This window comes from Ursus maritimus, unplaced genomic scaffold (assembly GCF_017311325.1).
Source record: "Ursus maritimus isolate PB19 unplaced genomic scaffold, ASM1731132v1 scaffold_26, whole genome shotgun sequence".
NCBI classification, from domain to species: Eukaryota; Metazoa; Chordata; class Mammalia; order Carnivora; family Ursidae; genus Ursus; species Ursus maritimus.
The window spans coordinates 41735047-41754873 of NW_024425119.1; the positions used below are offsets into that span (position 1 = coordinate 41735047).

General features: G+C 41.0%; 1 protein-coding gene across 9 annotated transcripts in view; it reads left to right on the forward strand.

Moving 5' to 3' along the window:
- SCN8A (sodium voltage-gated channel alpha subunit 8) overlaps positions 1 to 19827 on the forward strand; it is a 115788-nt gene that overhangs the window by 61472 nt on the left and 34489 nt on the right. For all 9 annotated transcript variants that reach the window (XM_040642476.1, XM_040642473.1, XM_040642477.1 and 6 more), the window contains 4 exons: positions 5890 to 6022; positions 11164 to 11402; positions 16866 to 17039; positions 19071 to 19427. In XM_040642476.1, coding sequence (XP_040498410.1) covers positions 5890 to 6022; positions 11164 to 11402; positions 16866 to 17039; positions 19071 to 19427 — 903 coding nt within the window. The remainder of the gene's footprint in view (positions 1 to 5889; positions 6023 to 11163; positions 11403 to 16865; positions 17040 to 19070; positions 19428 to 19827) is intronic.

The following is a 19827-nucleotide window of genomic DNA, read 5'->3' on the forward strand; positions in this document are numbered from 1 at the left end:
GTATTGCAGTAGTCCATTGGGCAACCCTCACCCAAGAGTTACCGAAGATGTGGGTACAAAGGTGGTAGAGCAGGAGCTGTCCAGCTCCAGCTGGTGGACCAGCTGAGAATTGTACCCTAGACCCCTTTGTACCACAAGACTCTCAGAAAGTACCCTTTCCTACTCAATCCCCTCACCTCTCTGAGCAACCTCTTCTGACATTTATCACCATAGATTCGTTTTCTTTCATTTTCAAGGACTCATACGATACATATTTCTTATTCGGCTTCTTTCACTCAACAAGAATTTTTTGAGGTACATTCCTGCTGTTTCAATAGTTCCTTCCTTGTTATTGATGAGTATTGATAAGGTACTTCATTGTATAAATACACTGTAATGTGTTAGTCCACTTTCCTGTTGATGGACATTCAGATTGTTTCCAGTTTTCAGTAGTATGAATAAGCTTGCTAAGAGCTTTCTTGTGCAACTCTTTTGGTAGATAAATGTTTTCATATATATTGGATAATTATCTCAGAATGAAAATCCTGGGTCATATGGTAAATGTATGTTCAGGTTTATAAGTAACTGCCAAACAGCTCTCCAGATAGTTATACCATTATTTTTAACACTCCTACCAACAGTGTATTAGAGTTCCAGTTGCTCCATATCCAAGCCAACATTTGGTGATGTTAGTCTTTGATTTTAGCGCATTAGTGAGCATAAACTGTATCTTACTGTGCTTTTAATTTGCATTTCCCTGCTGATTAATGATGATGAGCGTCTTTTCATGTGCTTACTGGCTTCTCATAGATCTTTTATTGGTTGCTTATTTAAATCTTTTACCCATTATTGATTTGTTTTTTATATGTTATGGATACAAGTCCTTTATCAGATACATAAATTTTTAATTTTGATGAAATCCAATGTATCAGTTTTTTCCTTTTATGTTGTTTTTTGCATCCTGTCCAAGTAATCTTTGCCATTACCCAAAATTGTGAAGTTATTTTCCTTCTATAAATTTTACAGTTCTAGGTTTTATATTCAGGTCTCTGATTCAGCTCAATTTGTGTGTATGAAATTAGATAGGAGTTGACTTGGATGAATATCTAATTTTTCAGTACCATTTGTTAAAAAGACTTTCCTTTCTCCATTGAATTGACTTGGCACCTTGGTCAAAAATCAAGTGATGTGGGGCGCCTGGGTGGCACAGCGGTTAAGCGTCTGCCTTCGGCTCAGGGCGTGATCCCGGCGTTATGGGATCGAGCCCCACATCAGGCTCCTCCGCTATGAGCCTGCTTCTTCCTCTCCCACTCCCCCTGCTTGTGTTCCCTCTCTAGCTGGCTGTCTCTATCCTGTCGAATAAATAAAATCTTAAAAAAAAAATTAAAAAAAAAAAAAAATCAAGTGATGTACATGTGTAGGTCTGTTTCTGGATTCTGTTCTGTTCCCTTGGTCTGTTTGTCTATGCTTATACCAATGCTACATTTGTCTAATTACTGTAACTTTATAGTCTTTTTTTAAAGATTTTATTTATTTGACAGAGAGAGAGGGAACACAAGCAAGGGAAACGGGAGAGGGAGAAGCAGGCTTCCCGCTGAGCAGGGAGCCCGACACCGGGCTCAATCCCAGGACCCTGGGATCCCTGACCTGAGCCAAAGGCAGCTGCTCGACGACTGAGCCACCCAGGCGCCCTGTTACTTTACAGTCTTGAAATGATATAGCATAAGCCCTCCAAACAAAAAATATTTTAAAGATTATTAAGTAACCTCTTAAGAGATTAATTTGCTATTCAGATCTTTTTTAAAAAATTATTTTCCTATTCTAGATCCTTTGCATGTCCTTATGTATTTTAGAATCATTTTCTGTCAGTTTCTTCAGAAAAGCCTAGAATTCTTATAGTGATTGCTGGGAATAATGGACATCTTAATTATATTGAATCTTTCGATCTGTGAATATGGTATAGTTCTCATTTATTAAAGTCTTCTCAAGTTTCTTTCAGCAACGTTGTATAGTTCGTAGTGGAGGTCTTACCCATCTTTCCTTAGTTTTATTCCTTGGTATTTGTGGTTTTTGATACTGTTGTAACAGGTATAATTTTTAAATTTTTTATTTTCAAGTATTTGTTGTTGCCAGAACATAGAAATACAGTTAATTTTTGTGTTTCGAACTTGTGTCTTATCACCTTGATAAATATAACATATTGATTCTATTAGGTCCTTTTTTTTTTTTTTTTTTTTTTGGTAAATTCCATAGGGTTTTCTACATGCATAATAATATTTTCTGTGAATAACAGCAACTGCACCTTTATGCCTTTTACTTATTTTTCTTGTTTTATTGCACTAGCTAGGACTTGAGATACAAAACTGCATAGAAATGATAAAAGCAGACATTCTTCCTTGTTTCCATTATTAGAGGAAGAGGATATAATGTTTCATCAAGAAGTATAATGTTAGCTGTAGATTTTCATAGATATTCTTTATCAGATTGAAACTGCTACATTCTATTCCTGGCTTGCTAAGAAACTTTATTATGCAGAAGTGTTGAATTTTATTAAATGTTCTTTTTCTGCACCTGTGAGATAATCAGATGGTTTTTCTCCTTTATTCTGTTAAAGTGATGAATGACATTGACTTTTTTCCTAATGTGAAACCAGCTTTCCTCATATAAACCCTGTTGGTCATGATGTATTATCTTTGTATATATTTGCTTATGTTTTGTTAAGAATTTCACATCGTTGTTCAACATGAAGAATGTTGGTCTCTGATTTTCTTTTCTTGTGTTTTTGGCAAGTTTAGTATCAGGTTATGTTAACTTTATAAAACAGGTTGAGAAGTATACCCTTATTCTCTATTTGCTGAAGGAATTGGTGTTAGTATTTGGTATCGGTATTATTTCTTCCGTAAATGTTTGATAGATTCACTGGTACAGCCATCTGGACCTAGACTTCTCTTTCTTACAAGGTTTTTTTTAAATTACAGTTTCTAATGTGGGCTATTTAGATTTTCTATTTCTTCTTCTATCAGTTTTGATAAGTTTGTCCATTTCATACAAGGTGAAATGACATGAAGTTGTTTACAATATATTCTTTTTTTTTAGGTTAGACCATTTAGATTTTTGGGCTTATTGATTATCATACTGTATCTTATACTCTAATACAAATATTGTACAGAAGATTTTCATCTTATGATGGTTCAACTTATAATTACAGTATATTCTTACTATCCTAATAATGCCTGTAGGATTTGTAGTAATGTTCCCATTCCTTTTCCTGAAAATTACCATTTGTGTTTTCTGTCTTTTTTTCTTGATCAGTCTTGCGAGGGAATTATCAATTTTAGTACTCTGTTTTTAAAACATATTTGCCCTTTTTGACTGTCTATTGTTTGTCCATTTACTAATTCATTAATCTCCATTCTTATTTTTATTACTTCCTTTCATTTACTTACCCACAGTTTAATTTGATCTTTTTCTAATTTCTCAAGGTGAAAGCTTAGAGCATTGATTTTATATCTTTTTTATATTCTAATATAACCATTTAGCACTGCAGAATTTTCTCAAGCCTTTGTGTTAGCTGCATCCCATAAATTTTAGTGTATCATTTCCATTATCCTCAAAGTATTTTCTAATTTCCTTTGTGATTTCATCTTTGATCCATCGATTTTTGGAAGTCTGTTTAATTTACAAATTTAAGGGGATTTTTCTGAATATCTTATTATTACCACAGGACTTTTCAATGGAACCAGTTATTTGGATCTGTGGTAAATGCTCTTGCCTATGTAAAAAGGTGACATAATGACTTTCTCTTTTTACCCTCTGAAGTTCCCTAAGTATTGTCTTTGAAATTTCTTTTTCTCGGTGTCTTCTTTCATTTATTTCTTTCCTGAAGCTGAAGATATGTTCTATAACATACCTTACTCTGGAACAAATTTTAACATCATAGAAGTTGCCTCCACGTATCACTGCTACAGTTTATTTTCATTTTACATAGAAAGATATAAATAATCATTGTTCCATCTTAATATTAAGTTTGGGGATAACCTTTTCTTTATGTGGATTTTTTTAATCCAAGCTAAAAATTATTTTAGCTTTCAAATAGATACCACTAAATAATATTAATGATTTGACTAGGTCCTTTAGACAGCATTTTTATTAACTTTGTTTAAGGTTAATGTTACTAAAGTCTGAAGAATTTATATCTTGTTACATCCAGCAAGTCCAGAAAACAATAAGATATGCTTAGAACCAAAGCAGTTTTAAAAATGCAGTTTCATCCTTTCTTGATGAATCAGCCAGTCCGTCAGATCTTGGAGTCAGCATTATGAAAATTATCTACCATGTACTGTAGGTCTGCGGAGGGCAGCTCAGTAAAAATCTAGAATGAATAAATGCACGAAACAAGAGTGTCCACTCTATGGAGCCTTTCTGGGTTCCTTTTTAGAGGGTTGTCACTTTTAAAATAGAGTAGTCTATTCTGATTTATTAGGTGTCATGAATATCAGGCTGGCAATGGAAGCAAAAAGTGGCCTGTCAAAGAAATACATCTTATTATGACCTGAGGTCCTGGTCGACACATCGTTGCTTTATATTCAGGTGTTTGTATAGTAATGCAGCCAGGAATTCCCAAGGAAATCAGTTCTTTTTCTTTTCCATTTCTTCTATAGTTCTGCCAAACAAAACAAAACAAAACCCTAAGGTAAACCAAATGTCTGAATCAGTGGAACAGTTTGATGAAACACTGTAATAAGATAAACTATAATCTGCCAGAAACTTTCTTCTATACAGTTCTTAAAATCTAATCATATCCAAGGGCAGAAAGCCTTTCTGATGTCGCTCTCTAGAGACAATTACTTTCTTTTCAAAATCACTAGGACCTCTCTGGTACTGATCAGACATGCTTCTCTAGCTTCACGCAAACATGTATCTTCCCTGTGCTCTGAGAGACGGTGACTGTCTCTGCCCTCTTACCTTCACAATGGAAGGGATAGCCAACATTACATGGATGACCTATTAGAGTGGTTGGCATGGTTACTAGAAAGCTAGCTTTTAAGCCACTGTGTGAGGGCGGATCTAATGCAGAATATTCAGGTTGGCACAAAGAGCACAAGCAAGGGACGTTAAGAAACACTGCGGTAATCTCCCATACCAGTACTGCCCACGGTAGAGCATGTAACAGATATTTTGTGTAACAGTCTAATGGTGTTTCCTGCCCTTTTTGTTTGACTGGGAATTTGAACTTCACCGGTTAACGTATGAAGTAAAATTTTATAAGGGCAAACTAAAAATAGTGCTATTTATGTAATTAAAATAGTGAAACTCTTACCATACTTCTTTACATTGGCTTGGAGGAGAACTGGGGTAAAACTTCAACTTGCTAACATTCGGTCAGGCCCAGGCTCGACATTTGGAAGTGACAGTTTGAGAAAGTGATGGTGCCCTCTCCCCATGGAGGAAACAATGTCGGCATATTTGGTGTGATCAGGGACTTGGTTAATGAAACGTTGAATAGAGGTGAATTCAACTTATTTTATGTGTGGTCCAATTCTAGCCAGATGCTGTGGATACGAGACTGAGACAGGAAAACTCAGGTTCCACTTTGGTTGGTGTTGCCCCTTGGGATCTGGTCTTTCGACTCCATGCTAGGAATTGACCAGATGAGGTGTTTGGGTCTTAGCCAGATGCTTTGGTTCAGTGGAGATTTGTACAAACTTACCTGGTCTTGTCCTCTACAGAGCTAGGATGACCCGTAGTCATGTTTCCTTCTACTTGTTGAGGTTAATAGGATTGTAGGATCAAAGTAAGAAGGTGTCATGAAGAGTATCTGTTTCTGCTCACACTCTGGACTATCTGTCCAGTAAGGCCCAGCTTTAACGTTTGTAAGACTTTACTCACCCGATTTGCTATTTTTTTCAGGCTACAACTGAGGTGGAAATTAAGAAGAAAGGCCCTGGATCTCTCTTAGTTTCCATGGACCAACTGGCCTCCTATGGGCGGAAGGACAGAATCAACAGTATATTGAGTGTTGTTACAAATACACTGGTAGAAGGTATGTGCCCTTAATGTCAGTCCAAGCCGCCAAGATATCAATATATAGTGTGCATGATAAATATAATCCCTGTCCATTGGCCTGAGTTTTGCAAAACCTGACTCTGAACTTTAGGAATAGAGTCTACTGGTTATAGAAGCCAGCATCCCAATTCTGCATGCAGAGAATCAAATAAGGACTTCAGAGCTGCTGCCAGCGTCATACACAGATAGGTAAGAAGTATGAAGGAACGACGTCGGGAGGGAGCTAGAAGAGCTCGAGAAAACCGTAATGGTCGTGAGGAGCCAGTGGGGTGAGGTGAGGCTATAAAGGCTGTAGACTGAAGAACTGTGAGACAGGAATTGATGGAATCCCCTCCCTGCCCTCTTCCCCAAAACATACCTTCCTCTTTTCCTTTTTAGCTACCTACAGCCCTCTTGGTTTTCCCTGAAGGACTAATGTACTGTGCATTTTGACTGCACCTAATTCTGCCTCTCATCAAACACCCCACGTATCCATAAATATATTTGGTGTGTGAATAGGTAAGCCGAAACCCCTCTTATTTCGGCGCTCTGTGCCCCAGGGAAAGAACAGCCACTGTTGAATCATAGCGTATCTGCAGTCGTGCTGCTGTCAGTGCTTGTACTTGGTATTGCTGGCTCCTCCACGACACAGCCTGGCACGCTGAGGAACATCAGGATTTTCCATGACACCATAGTCCCCCAGCAAGTATCAGCTCTCTGCCCAATCGTGGTCTGTATTCCAGGCTCCTCCTGCTTTCTCTGGAGGTAGAGTCACTGACAGGGTTTTCTCTCACAAGATTCTGATTGATTCTGCATGAATCTTCTTTTGATTCACGTCGATTTAGCTGAGCCGTCCCACTATAGATTCCGAATATTCTCGACGCCCCAGACTGCTGCTCCTCAGAGTTCAGACCCCCAGGCTGGTGTCCTTGGGACAAGTTATTTTTTGAGTCATTTGAGCCCAATACCATTTCTACTCTGAGAGAAAGGGAATAGGAGAGAGAGAGTATGTGTTCATTTGTTCGGCAGGGGTGTCTGCGGTGAAGGGAGGGTCCCCAGAAAGGGACTCTTCTAGATTGTTTACATTCCCACGTGTGAGCAAGGTGTTAGAGTGTACCTAGACTGGTCTTAAGAATGTATAAGTAAAAAGAATATTGAGCTAACTGTTTTCAGCTGCCTGAACACTTATTCCTGTTTTTCTTTCATTCTCATCTAATGTCTGAGAAAATCTTTAAACTTTGTGGTTATACTTTGAGATCACAGGCAAGTAACTGCAGAGCATAAGAATTCCAAGCTAAGAAACACTAGCTTAAGAACAGTGGCTAATTTTATTCTTCACTTGGAGACAAGGACAGGATTTCTCTGGATGTCTGTGGAAGTCGAGAAAGACAAATGAACCACCTCCAACAGGCATGTTTTATGACTGGCAAAGACATCAGAGTGGGAGAACTATTGATGCAATACAACAGTTACTCAGTTGACTACTACAATGGCCCAGCACAGGGTCTAGTAAAAGTAAATGCACCAGAAATGTTTGTTAGACTGACCCTTGCCAAGCTTGGAATGCTGGGGGCTTCCATGCCGCAGGCTTCCTTTTGGAGGCCTTGGTGCTTCCATTCCTCTCCTGACTTGGGTAGAAACCACTGGAGCGGTAGCTTGGTCTTTTTCTTCTCCCTTCTCTTCCTCTTCTCCCTGTTCTCTTCTTTCTCTTCCTTTTCTGCCCTACTCATTCTCTACCCTCCACCCACCAGCACATACATAATAAAAAATAGACGTAGGGGTAGTTCAGGGGAGAGAGAGACTGTCATAGTTGTGTTCCTGGGTAGGAAGCCATTCCAGTTCTTTCTCCTTTTTTGAAGTCCTAATGTTCACATAGCCTTTCACTGCTCGGACATTCCCCTAGCCCCTCCCCTAGTATTCGACTCCCTTTGTTAAAGCTGATGAGACAGAACTGCTGTAAGCAAAGAACAATGATTGGGTGGAGCCGAATAACGTGAGAGGGAATTAAAGGACATTAAGAAAGATCCATTCCTATTTAACTACTGATCCCTCTGTATTCAATAATGGTTACAACCTGAAAAGCCAGCATTGAATGAATAATTGTCCCTGCTTCTCAGAACTTCAGTTAGGAAACTCTGATATTATTTTAATCTTTGGATTACCAAACCAAAGAAGCAGGCTTCTTCCTACCTAATATCTTAGAAAGCACAGCGGAGAATTCCGGAACCATGTAAATAAGGAGAAAATCCTGCCTGCTGTGTGTCCCCCCATCTCGCTGCAGCCATGCTCACCCAGATCCAGTAAACTCAGCAGAATTCAGTCAGCAGATCCTTGGGGTTGGCTCAGAGTATAGACTCACTTCTCCGATCAGTGAAGCTGTGGGAGAAGGGGAGGGAGTTGGTGAGGTAAGAATGAAGAACTGGTGGTGGTACTTGGCATTATTGATTCTCAGGTAAAACAGGTTCAAAAACTGCCTCACAGAGACAACTGGCCATAGCCGTTGGCTGCCACGATTTGTTGATTCACTCTTGTGTTCAACTGACCAGCCCCAAGTGTCAGCACCATTACTTACCTGCTATCTGTCTTTCGTGGTGTGGCTACAAGCTCTGTGAGGGTGGCAACTGTGCTCATCAGTGTATTCCCAGGGCCTTGCACACTGTAGGTGTTTCAAAATTGTTGAGTAGAACTGAGCAAACCCCTGCCTTCAGAAACCTCACGGTCTACTAACACCACCATCTTGGTGGAACTGTGAGGCCCTCTCTGAAAACAATTCCCAGCACCCCTGAGTTGACTGCAGTAACCTCTCTAAGAATGTCCAGGAGTAAAATAAAGGGAACCCCACAAGCCTTTGGATATTTCTTTAGATATGTTAACCCATTCCCCCAGACCAAACTCTTAGCCACTTCACGCATGTGGGGCCAGTAACATTTTGTCAAGTTGTGAGTCACTTTATAAACCTCTGTTGTCACCTAACTGATCTTTTCTAGCTGCTAAAGCTCCACATTGTCTTACCGTTTGTAGAACAGAAAAGATTATCCTGAGATCTTACCTGAGAAAATGTGGATAAGATCCCTAGTATCCCTGTAGGAGTCTTCTTGGTGGCCCATAGGGTAGGGAAACCCCTCTTCAGTATCTGGCAGAGACTTGGAGCCTAGTGCACTGTACAACACTGCAATTGTGTCTACTGTCAGAGACGTGAACAGTCGCTGCTTTAACCTCCACGTGCCAGTGAACAGACATTTGGAGAAGGGAGGAGATTAAAAAAAGGAACGGAACCAAATTTCCAAATATGTACTGTAAGAATTTATGGAAATAAGAGAACCTTTTCATTTTCTTTTTTTGGTTAGAAAACTAAATTTACCTTGGGAAGGGAGGGAGTTCTCTGAGGAAGAAGCCAAAGCAAATTTTCTTCACAGACTTCCTTTCCCACGCAGACTCCCACGTGGCGCTTACTGTGGCCCTTAAATCTGAAAAACCAAGGCAACCATTTTCTTAGCAACCAGAGAGCCAATCAAAAACCCAATCAAAGCACCCCAACTAAAATAAAGCCATCACCATGGGCACCATCCAGCTGGTTGGAAAAGGGGAAGTAGACTAACTTAAGGCAGCCATCTTGTTCTTGGTGAAACGTTGGGAAACTTTTTTCATTGCCTGAATGATTTTATTTTGTCAGCAGAACTGGGTTGGGGTGTGGGATAGATACAGTTATATCCAACCCTGTGGAACGAGACCTTGCCTCTAAGGATTACCATGCTGACAGGTTTTCAAAGCTACATCTCTTAAAGAACATCCTCGGAGATCAAGGTCCTTGGACTTTTGTAATCCGAGCCATTATGGCTCATGCTTTACTTGAGCAGGGCTTTGTTACCTACGGCCTAATGCCTGGGTTGCTGTGGCTGCCAGCTGAACAGCTCTCTGCCTTTAGTGTCTAATGGTCCTTTTTCATCTTTGTTTTGTGAATGACCTTAGAGAGCATCTTGGTCCAGTGATATGCAATCTCTGTCCATCAGAATGCCAGGATTCTAGGCAAGTGCCTCAGGGAAGGAGGAAGTCCGTCAGACTGGGCTCCTCTTCTTGCCTCAACTAGAGCAGCTCTTGGCTTATCGGTTTTGGGGGGGGGGGGAATCACATAAGATCAGTTGGAAGCTAACCGGTTCTGTTTTTCTTCTGAAAGAAGGTAAGAGAAAGGAAAGAAGAGAGAGACCAAGGTAGGGAAGAAAGGAGGGAGGAGGTAAATGGAGAAGGGAAGAAAGGGGATGAGAAAGAGGAGGGGACGAGATGGGTGGGCCTCCTGTGCCCACCTCAGCTGTGAATTGTGAACTCCCTGACTTGCACTTCGTTGGGACCGTAAGAGACAGCCTGCACAGGGTCGCTGGCCGCCCGTGCTGCTTCTGCTGCAAGGAGAATACTGAGAGCAAATGCTTCTGTAACCCATAATGCAGGCCGGGGTGCTCCGAGGGGCTTTCTGTCTCAGCTCATTTAATTCTCTCAGCAGATTGAAGTTATGTACTCAGGTTCCCCCACGTAGCAGTGTCTGAGCACCAGGTATGTCTGGCTTCAGAGTCTGTGCTTTTGACTGCTTCTCTGATAATGATCCAGGGATACGAGATACAATAGAAAACCTGCCATTTATTGAGGATTTCCCTTGTGCCGGGCGCTGTACCGGCTGCTTTACGTTCACCAACTCGCTTACTCCTCAATCAGTGGATGAGGATTATAGGACTCGCTTAGTCCTATAGCCTGTGAAGTAAGTGTCGTTTCAGATGAGGCAACAGAAGCGTAGCGGAATCAGTAACTTGCCTGAGATCACACAGTTGTGAGTGGTGAAGCCAGCTGGACCGGGGAGTCAGACTCCAGAGGCCAAGCTCCTAACCAGCATGCTATGCTCCCAAAACAGACAGATCAAACCCTAGTTTCTAACCAGATAGTTGTTAACAGGGACGTGACCTGGGACTGCCCCTGCCTCCTCCTTCCCTTCATGAGAAAGAAAATGCGTGGGGGGCGGGGACTACACACTCAGGACAGTCGGCACTCAGACCACCTTTCTTCTCGTGGTGAAGAGCAGTGATAACGACCCAGCAGAGGACCAGTAGCAACTGCCTTTGTTTCCTCACTGTGTTTGTGCTTGACTCACTACAGAGCTGGAAGAGTCTCAGAGAAAGTGCCCGCCATGCTGGTATAAATTTGCCAATACCTTCCTCATCTGGGAGTGTCACCCGTACTGGATAAAACTGAAAGAGATTGTGAACTTGATCGTCATGGACCCTTTTGTGGACTTGGCCATCACCATCTGCATTGTCCTGAACACCCTGTTTATGGCCATGGAGCACCATCCCATGACACCACAGTTTGAACACGTCTTGGCTGTAGGAAATCTGGTAAGATGGAACATGGTCTCCTGATTTTATGATCTGAATGTGTTTTGCCTGTAGGACATCTTTTTCTGATATTGGAAGCTGGAGTTTAGTTGAAAAGAAAGTAATAGTTAATTGGAAGACAAATGCTTCCACATATGGCGTAGCCCCAGCCACTTCTGCTCGCTGTTGTGATCCCTTGGCTGTTTCCTCTTTCTGCAGAACTTTGAAGACGTCATTTAGGAGCTATTGGCAGAAAACCAGCCATGGTGACAGAATGGGAGGCATGGTGCAGTGGGTTGGTTTCAGCAACCTGAGCCAAGGACTTCTGGATTTTTTTTCTCATTCTGTTTCTCACATTGATTCCTGCATTACTCCAGCACATCACTTCCCCTTTCACCTTCAGTAACAACCACCACAAAATAGGGGAGCTCTTTTACTGCATTAAACATAACTATAAATTGGCCTGCACTGTCATATCTTAATTATCCGTATGGGGCCTATCTGTGGGAAACTTTTAATTCTAGGCTGGTTTCTCCCTCCCATCCAACTTCTGGGCTCTCATCCAGTTTCTACCGTTAGTTGATCTGTGCCAAATTTATTTTAATGTTAGCTTAAGTCATATATTTAATTTATTATATTATTTAGAAGATAAGAATGAGGGTTTTTTTTAAATAGATGACACAGTGTATTCTGAAGTCAAATAGTTGTGATTTGGGCGTTATCTGTTTTATTTCTTTAGTCCAAAAACCAGGAGGTAATTGAATTTTGATAGGAAAGATTTAGTTGGAAAGAATCCTCTAGGTCGTCGGGGCTTCATTATTCCTTAGGAGTTTCACCATGAGCAAGTCAAATCTAGTGATTCGTTACTTTTGAGTATGATCTCTGCCTGATGTTCTCCCTCCCCCCTCCCCCGCACACACACACACACACACACACGTCTCACACACACAAAGAGTCTTTACATTAAGTCCTAATATACTGTTAGAGTGTTATAATATCATTTTGAGTTCTGATTATGAAAACACACATGGCAAAGGAGAAGATCCTTTATCTGTTTAGTCCTGGCAGCCTACCATGTTCCCTGGTACACGTCCAGGGTAGTTCTGTGGCCTTTCCACTCTCCATGTCTGAGTTAGTGCCACACTTCAGACTCACTGCTCCAGTATAAACCCTCATGTGCAGCCCGATGAAACATGGGTGGTCTTGAAACAGGACACTTTCATAGGCTGCCCAAGAAATCTGCTGACTCTAAAGGGCTATGTGACTGGCTGACCAGGAGCCATCAAGCAACATTTTGAACCAGTCAACAAAGTGATAGCGATAGGAGCTTTATTTTATTAGCCAAGAGTTAAGTAATGAAAAATATGACTTGATAATTTTGTTTGTTGGTGGTGGTGGTATTTTCCCTGTGATGTTTTGTTTTTCTCAAAGTCTTTACTTTTACTTGCTTTTTACAGAACCAGTCCTTGATTTTGAAGGGATTTTGAGAGGCCCTTTCACCTACCACCAGCAGAATTGCCCTCAGACCAGGCCAGCAGATATCGTTATTTTTCCCTTTCTTAAAAATCCGTAGAGACTTAGGGTCACACCTAAATTCGAGTTGTGAGCATTCAGAAGACTTTACTCAGAATCATCGAGAGGAAAGAGGGGAGGAGGGAAGGTCAGCAACTAATATTTCAGGACTCTTTGAAGCAAGCCAACCAAAACCGAATTCTGAAATGAGAAAGCACTCTGGGGGCAAGAATTTTCAAGGGATTGTAAAGAATTGTAAGCATGCAATTAGTAGTTGGGATGGAAAATAGTGAATGGTTCGGGACACTTTGGACTGGCCAGTAAATTGGAGGTGAGCATGAAGGGAAAGAAATGAAGAATGGTACTTAGATTTGGAAGTTTAGTAGCTAAGAGGGAAATAGGATGACTGAGGAAGGAATAGGTTTGGAGTTTAAAATCAAGAGTTCTGTTTTGGACATACTAACTAAACATGCCACTCATTTCTGACCACAAATGTTTGCATCAATAGAATGAGGATAATACCATGTCATCAGTCGTTGGAAGGATAGAATGAGAACCTATAGAGAAGTTTTTGGAATAGTGAAAAGCACTCTATAAATCATAGGAAGTGTATTAGTGTATTCAGTAGCTTGGACATTTTTTTTAAACTAATTGGCTTTATTAAATGATTCGTGAATCAGGCAGCATCCCATCTAACAAGCAGAAGGGAGCTCCCAAAGGCTTGGACGTCTAAAGCAAGTCTTTGACTGAACCTGAGAAAAAGAAGGTGGAAAAGAGTGAGATTGACCAGCTTGTGAAATAGGGAATGACCTTGTCTCACGGTTGGAACTCTGAGGCCTTCCCACAGCTGGGACGGTGAATTGAGCTGCGTTTGTCCATAGATATACAGATGGAGGTTTCTGATGATAGAAGAGAACAGTTTTCTGTAAAGTGAGGGTCCCTCCTACCTCTTCCAACCTCCCCACAAGGAAAAACTTTAATACGAGGAAGAACCTTAAAGATAATTCTATCCAGTCCGTATGTTCCATCGAGGAAATGGAAGCCCAGGGAGGCCATGTGACTTCTACAACTTTTGTGTTATTCAGGAGATAAATGGGGTGCCTGGGGGGCGCAGTCGTTAAGAGTCTGCCTTCGGCTCAGGGCGTGATCCCGGCGATCTGGGATCGAGCCCCACATCAGGCTCCTCCACTGGGAGCCTGCCTCTTCCTCTCCCACTCCCCCTGCTTGTGTTCCCTCTCTCACTGGCTGTCTCTCTCTCTCTGTCAAATAAATAAAATCTTAAAAAAAAAAAAAAAGAGATAAATGTAAGGATTCTTCTCTTGCCTTTTTTGCAACTATCTGAACACAACAGTGAGTTTATAAGGTATTTTGTTTTGGTTTTTAAGCAATTTTAGTCTTAGAGAAAGGTTTCAGGTACAGTCTAAGACATTTTTTTGGAGAGTAAGTTGCTGACACAGCCTCTCAGCCTTTCACATGTGTGTTTTATGAACAAGTACGCTCTCGTGCAAAACCACAATACAGCCATTGGACTCGGAAAATTCCCGTGCACCTCAGAGCTCATTCATTCTCAGGCCCCTTCAGGTTCTGCCAGAAATCCCAGTCATGTCCTCTCGCCCTGTTCAGGCTCGGCTTTCTATGCTAGACCCCCAGCATCCACACCATTGTCCTCCCTGTGGACCCTCTCCCCACACTTCTCAGGCCCTGACACCCCAGTCCCAATTTCTTTGGGAACTGCTCCATTGAAGCATAAGTTCCTAGGTGAATATTTGAGGACACTCACAAGAGCGCCGTTGTTTGGTTGTTGGTTGATACGTTGTGTGCAATTCTCCTTTTTTCTCCTCCTCGAGAAGCATACCACAGCGCAAATTAGACGGCGTCATAGGGATAGCCTTCAATCTACTCTTTTCCATTTGTAAAAAAGTAATTCTTTCATACCAGCAAACCCCAAATGATGGCAATCCCTGTACGTTGAAATGACATGGTTGCTGACCTCTGTCACAGGCATTTCCACCCGGCATCTGGGTGCCATTCATCCCACTGAAAAGCAACAGTAACTCTGTCAACAATGATTTTCTCTCAGGAGCCAGAGTTCCCACAGTATAAATATTCCGTGGTCAGTTAGCCAGTGCTTATTACTGAGCATGTCCTGTGTGGTCACCAGAACCGGTGGGGCAGCAAGTCCGGGCTCTACTTGGTCTGCAGTAAGCAGGCTGACGTTTCTGTATAGAGAAAGCTTCCGTGGGCTTACGCTGCGGGTGAGCTGTCTGTCAGGGATCGATTAGCTGCCCTCGCGGGGATGTCCATCTGTAGGTGCTTAGCACGCACCGTGAACTTTGATTTTGCTTAACTGGATCTCTCTGGGAATATTTTCTTTCAGTTCTAGAATACTGCATCTGCAGTTTAGAAAAAAGGGGAGCCATGGAAAAGTACACAGACACAAAACCGTACAGCCCATGTATCCATTTTGATTTCCATCACACCATTCTGTTTTGTCATTGCTATATATTCATTGAGTTTCCAAACAGTGTCTGTTATCTAAGTGTTTTCACTATTTCCAATTCTGTCCTCAGACCGTATCTTCAAAGTTTTCCTTACGCTGCTTCCTTTGTAAACTTGGTAGCCAGGTAGTTGCAAGCTGTAATTTATTATGAGTTTAAAGCCTATTACATAGAAAGTCCTCCTCTGAAATCATAATATTCAGTAAGAGTCTGATGTTACATGGTTGGCTTAGAATGAGGGTATTGGTCTTGTCGAAACTGGCATTCGTGGGATTTTACTTTCTTACTGCACGTTATGTTACCAAGACCTGTGGGATACAGAAGGCATGGAAACACAGGGTGCTCTGAGGGTAGAAAAGTTGGAGTCGTGTCACACCGGGAAGAAGTCGTTCTCAGACCCGATAAGCTCCCGACCTACAACAGTTATTACATCATTAATTCTCATACTGAAACAATCAAAAGGAAGCACCAAAGTCTCCCAACAATAAGAAAAAAATTGGAGGGGGTGCCTGAGTGGCTCAGTCGGTTAAGCGGCCAGCTCTTGATTTCAGTTCAGGTCATGATCTCAGGGCCCTGGGATCGAGCCCCAGGTCGGGCTCCTCGCTCAGTGAGGAGTCTCGTTTGAGATTCTCTCTCTCTCTCTCCCTCTGCACCTCGCCCTGCTCATGCTCTCTAAATAAATAAATAAATAAATAAATCTTTAATAAAAAGAAAAGAAAGTCCTTTGAGGATATACTCAGTAGAATTTTACACGAGCGATATAAATGGGATTCGGAAGGCTATGGAGCAACATGGATTGAGTTATGATAAGTAAGAAATAAGACCCAAGATATTATGTACTCTGTGATTTTACAACTCTGTCAAAATACATATACATTTGAGAAAAACCAGAAAGGGAGTGCATAAAAACGATAGTTGTATGCAGGATGATGAGGCTATACTTTTTTCCTGTATTTCGCACAGTTCTAGCAGTGTTCTGTTGCTTTTACAATGTAAAATAAAAAATTCGGAAGCATATGTCAACCTTTGACAAGACACATGCTATCAAATCAGGAATAATGCTATATTTTTTCAATAGAATTATAATTCAGTGAGTGTGTGTGTGCTCTTTTTTAGGCAAACATCCCAAACATAAAACATTCAAAATGACTGCTGACCCTTTAGAAGGGGTCCCCTGTGTGGTCTTCCTATTGCTTAAAACAGTTTTTTAAATGCACTCTCGAACAATGTGAATTAGGTGGCTTTGGCAACAGAGATGAGAATGTTGGGACTGAGTACTTGATTCAAGAGGAAAAGAAGTCTCTCCTGCCTCGTGTGGCGTAGTCACGGGACACCTAAGTGCTGATGTCCTCAGATACAGGATTCAACACGGCTAGCTCTCGCAGCTTCCCGGACGTGTCGTGTTCAAAGATAAGGATAAAGGCATTCTCTTTCTATTATTTCTTTTTCTTACCCCCTGCCTTCCCCTCTTTAGGTTTTCACTGGAATTTTCACAGCGGAAATGTTCCTGAAGCTCATAGCCATGGATCCCTACTATTATTTCCAAGAAGGTTGGAACATTTTTGACGGCTTTATTGTCTCCCTCAGTTTAATGGAACTGGGTCTAGCAGACGTGGAGGGGCTTTCGGTGCTGCGATCTTTCCGATTGGTATTCCATATTTCTCCAATTTCTTTTTACATTTCCTATCTTGCAGCTACTAAAAAGTTTTGCATAAGTTAATTTGATGATTAAAAAAATCCTTAGCTATATTCTTCTCACAATTCCTGTTGGCAGTTTATTGGCTTAGATACTAAAATCTTAAAAATTTTTCTGTTAAGCGCCTGATATAGAAGTTAGTTTTTAATATCAACAAACAGAGGTCCGTTTTAGGAAGTTCCTCTCCTCAGAAAATAATGGATAATCTAAAACATGAAAAAGGATTCCTAAGGGCTATTCTGAGGTCTAATGAATTTGGTAGTAAATCTGTTTCTTTATCCGAACATCTCCCTGAAATGGAATTTCTCCTTGTTCAGATGTCTCTCATTTCTTCCATCATGGTGACCCCTCCCAGAAAACGGGAATAAAATAGTATTTTTTTTAATTATATTGAAATTAATAGTTGAACATTGGCTTTTTTTCCATAACATTAGCTGAGAAGGGTTTTGTAATGTATTTGAAGAAGTTAATGTTAAAATTACTAAAATGACTTTGAAAGAATAGTTAATGATATCCTCGAAATAGCTTCCCATAAACACAGGGATAAGCGATGTCCTGATTAAGTCCCTTGAGAAGCTGAGTTACTTTGGGGATATCCCACTCAGATTATCAGAACTGGCTTAGGTTTTTCTCTCCCTATTGGGAAAAATACCTAAGCACTTGTAACCGAAAGGATTTTAGGTTTTTTCATCAGGATGTTTAGCATATTGAAGAAAGAGAATTGGAATAGAATGGAATTATTTGTAAAACAGAGGTCCCGCTCAGTCTAAGTCACACATAACCTCTGCCAAGTTTCTGGAACCTCTGCTTACAGTCTTGGGTTAGGATCCAGCCCGCAGTAGACTTTTTGAAAATCGTTCTTATTATCTGGAAGATGAGATGAAGGACTAAGAGGTGGAAGCCTTAGCACAAGTTATTCCTAATAATTAAAAAGCCAGTCAGAAAGGGAAAAAATACAAATGATCCAGATATTCATACGGAGAAACACCTGGTGTATCTTGAACTCTCAGATTAGACTCAAGCTTTTAAGAGGAAGAAAAAATGTTCCGCTCTATGCTGTTGCCTTCTACCTGAATTCCTATTATATCCTGCGTTAGTCATTAACTAATGACGTCTGAAGATGATATCATTTCATTCAGGGGCTTTATGCATTGTAATTCTCAGACTACTAGCTAAGACTTTGTAAATCAGTTATTATAGAACATTGAAGTTTCATGATTGTAGGTAACAGAAGTTCTGTCTTCCGAGTTAATACCATTATAAAGATGTTCGATATATGTGGAACTGCACCTACTAGGGCATTCTGCTTTTCCTCCAAGTTATTCCAAGCATATCCCAAAGTTTCATATCAGCTATTGATTATTTATTGGCAAGCAAAAAGAGAGACATTTGGAATTTTTAAATGCATGTTTTTTTAAAGAGACAGATGATTTTTCACTGTCCTTACCATCCTGATCTTTGTCTTCACTACAACTCACATTTTCCTTGATATGTTCCTTGAGAAGTCAAGGCAAAATCAATAGCAAAAGGATATATTCATGTATGGGTTCTTAAAAAGTGGATTGAGGGGTGCCAGCGTGGCTTAGTTGGTTAAGTGTCCAACTATTGATCTCAGTTCAGGTCTTGATCTCAGGGTCGTGAGTTCAAACCTCCTGTTGGGCTTCATGCTGGGCATGGAGCTTACTTTAAAAAAATAAATAAATAAAAACTGGTTTGACCCAGGGACTAATACAGGGGGCTAGAGGCAGTATTCTTGGTTCCTAGTTTAAGTCTTTCGCTTACTGTGAAATTAATCTATTTTCCCTGTCTATGCCTCACATTCTCCCATTTTAGTCTAAGACAGTTAGAAAGTCCTGGGAACTTCCCAAGGGTGCTCAATAAATTTAAGGTGATCTCACTAGTTTTGTATGTTTTTATTTTAGCCGTGTGGTAAGGAAATGGATTGAGAATCATTTGATTTTTGTTTTGGTTTTTTCCCCTTAGCTCCGTGTCTTCAAGTTGGCCAAATCCTGGCCCACCCTGAACATGCTGATCAAGATTATTGGAAATTCAGTGGGCGCCCTGGGCAACCTGACCCTGGTGCTGGCCATCATTGTCTTCATCTTTGCCGTGGTGGGGATGCAACTCTTTGGAAAGAGCTACAAAGAGTGTGTCTGCAAGATCAACCAGGACTGTGAACTCCCTCGCTGGCACATGAATGACTTCTTCCATTCCTTCCTCATTGTCTTTCGAGTGTTGTGCGGGGAGTGGATTGAGACCATGTGGGACTGCATGGAAGTGGCCGGGCAGGCCATGTGCCTCATTGTCTTCATGATGGTCATGGTTATTGGCAACTTGGTGGTTAGTACGAATTGTAGAACTTCTCATTCTTTGTCCAGAACATCTTACCCTTGACCCAGAAACCCAATGGGCTTGGTCCTACTAGCTTCCATGCCTGTGCTGGGTTTTATTCTTTCTTGGCTCAAGAACCCTAAGGTACAAATGAAGGAAAGGAGACTGCTCTTTACAGAGGCCTGCTGAGTCATAAGCCCCACAACCTGTCAACCCTTTTTCATAGTTTCGGAAACAAAACTCAGCAAAGTTAAGTGACTTTCCTGAAGTCAGGCAACTGGTAAACATCAGGGCTTGTATTAGATCCTCGACTACAAAATCTACGTTCTTTCTACTACAGAAATTTCCTTCATTTAAATTAGAATTTCTCAACCTTGACATTGGTGGCACTTTGGGTTAGATAATTCTT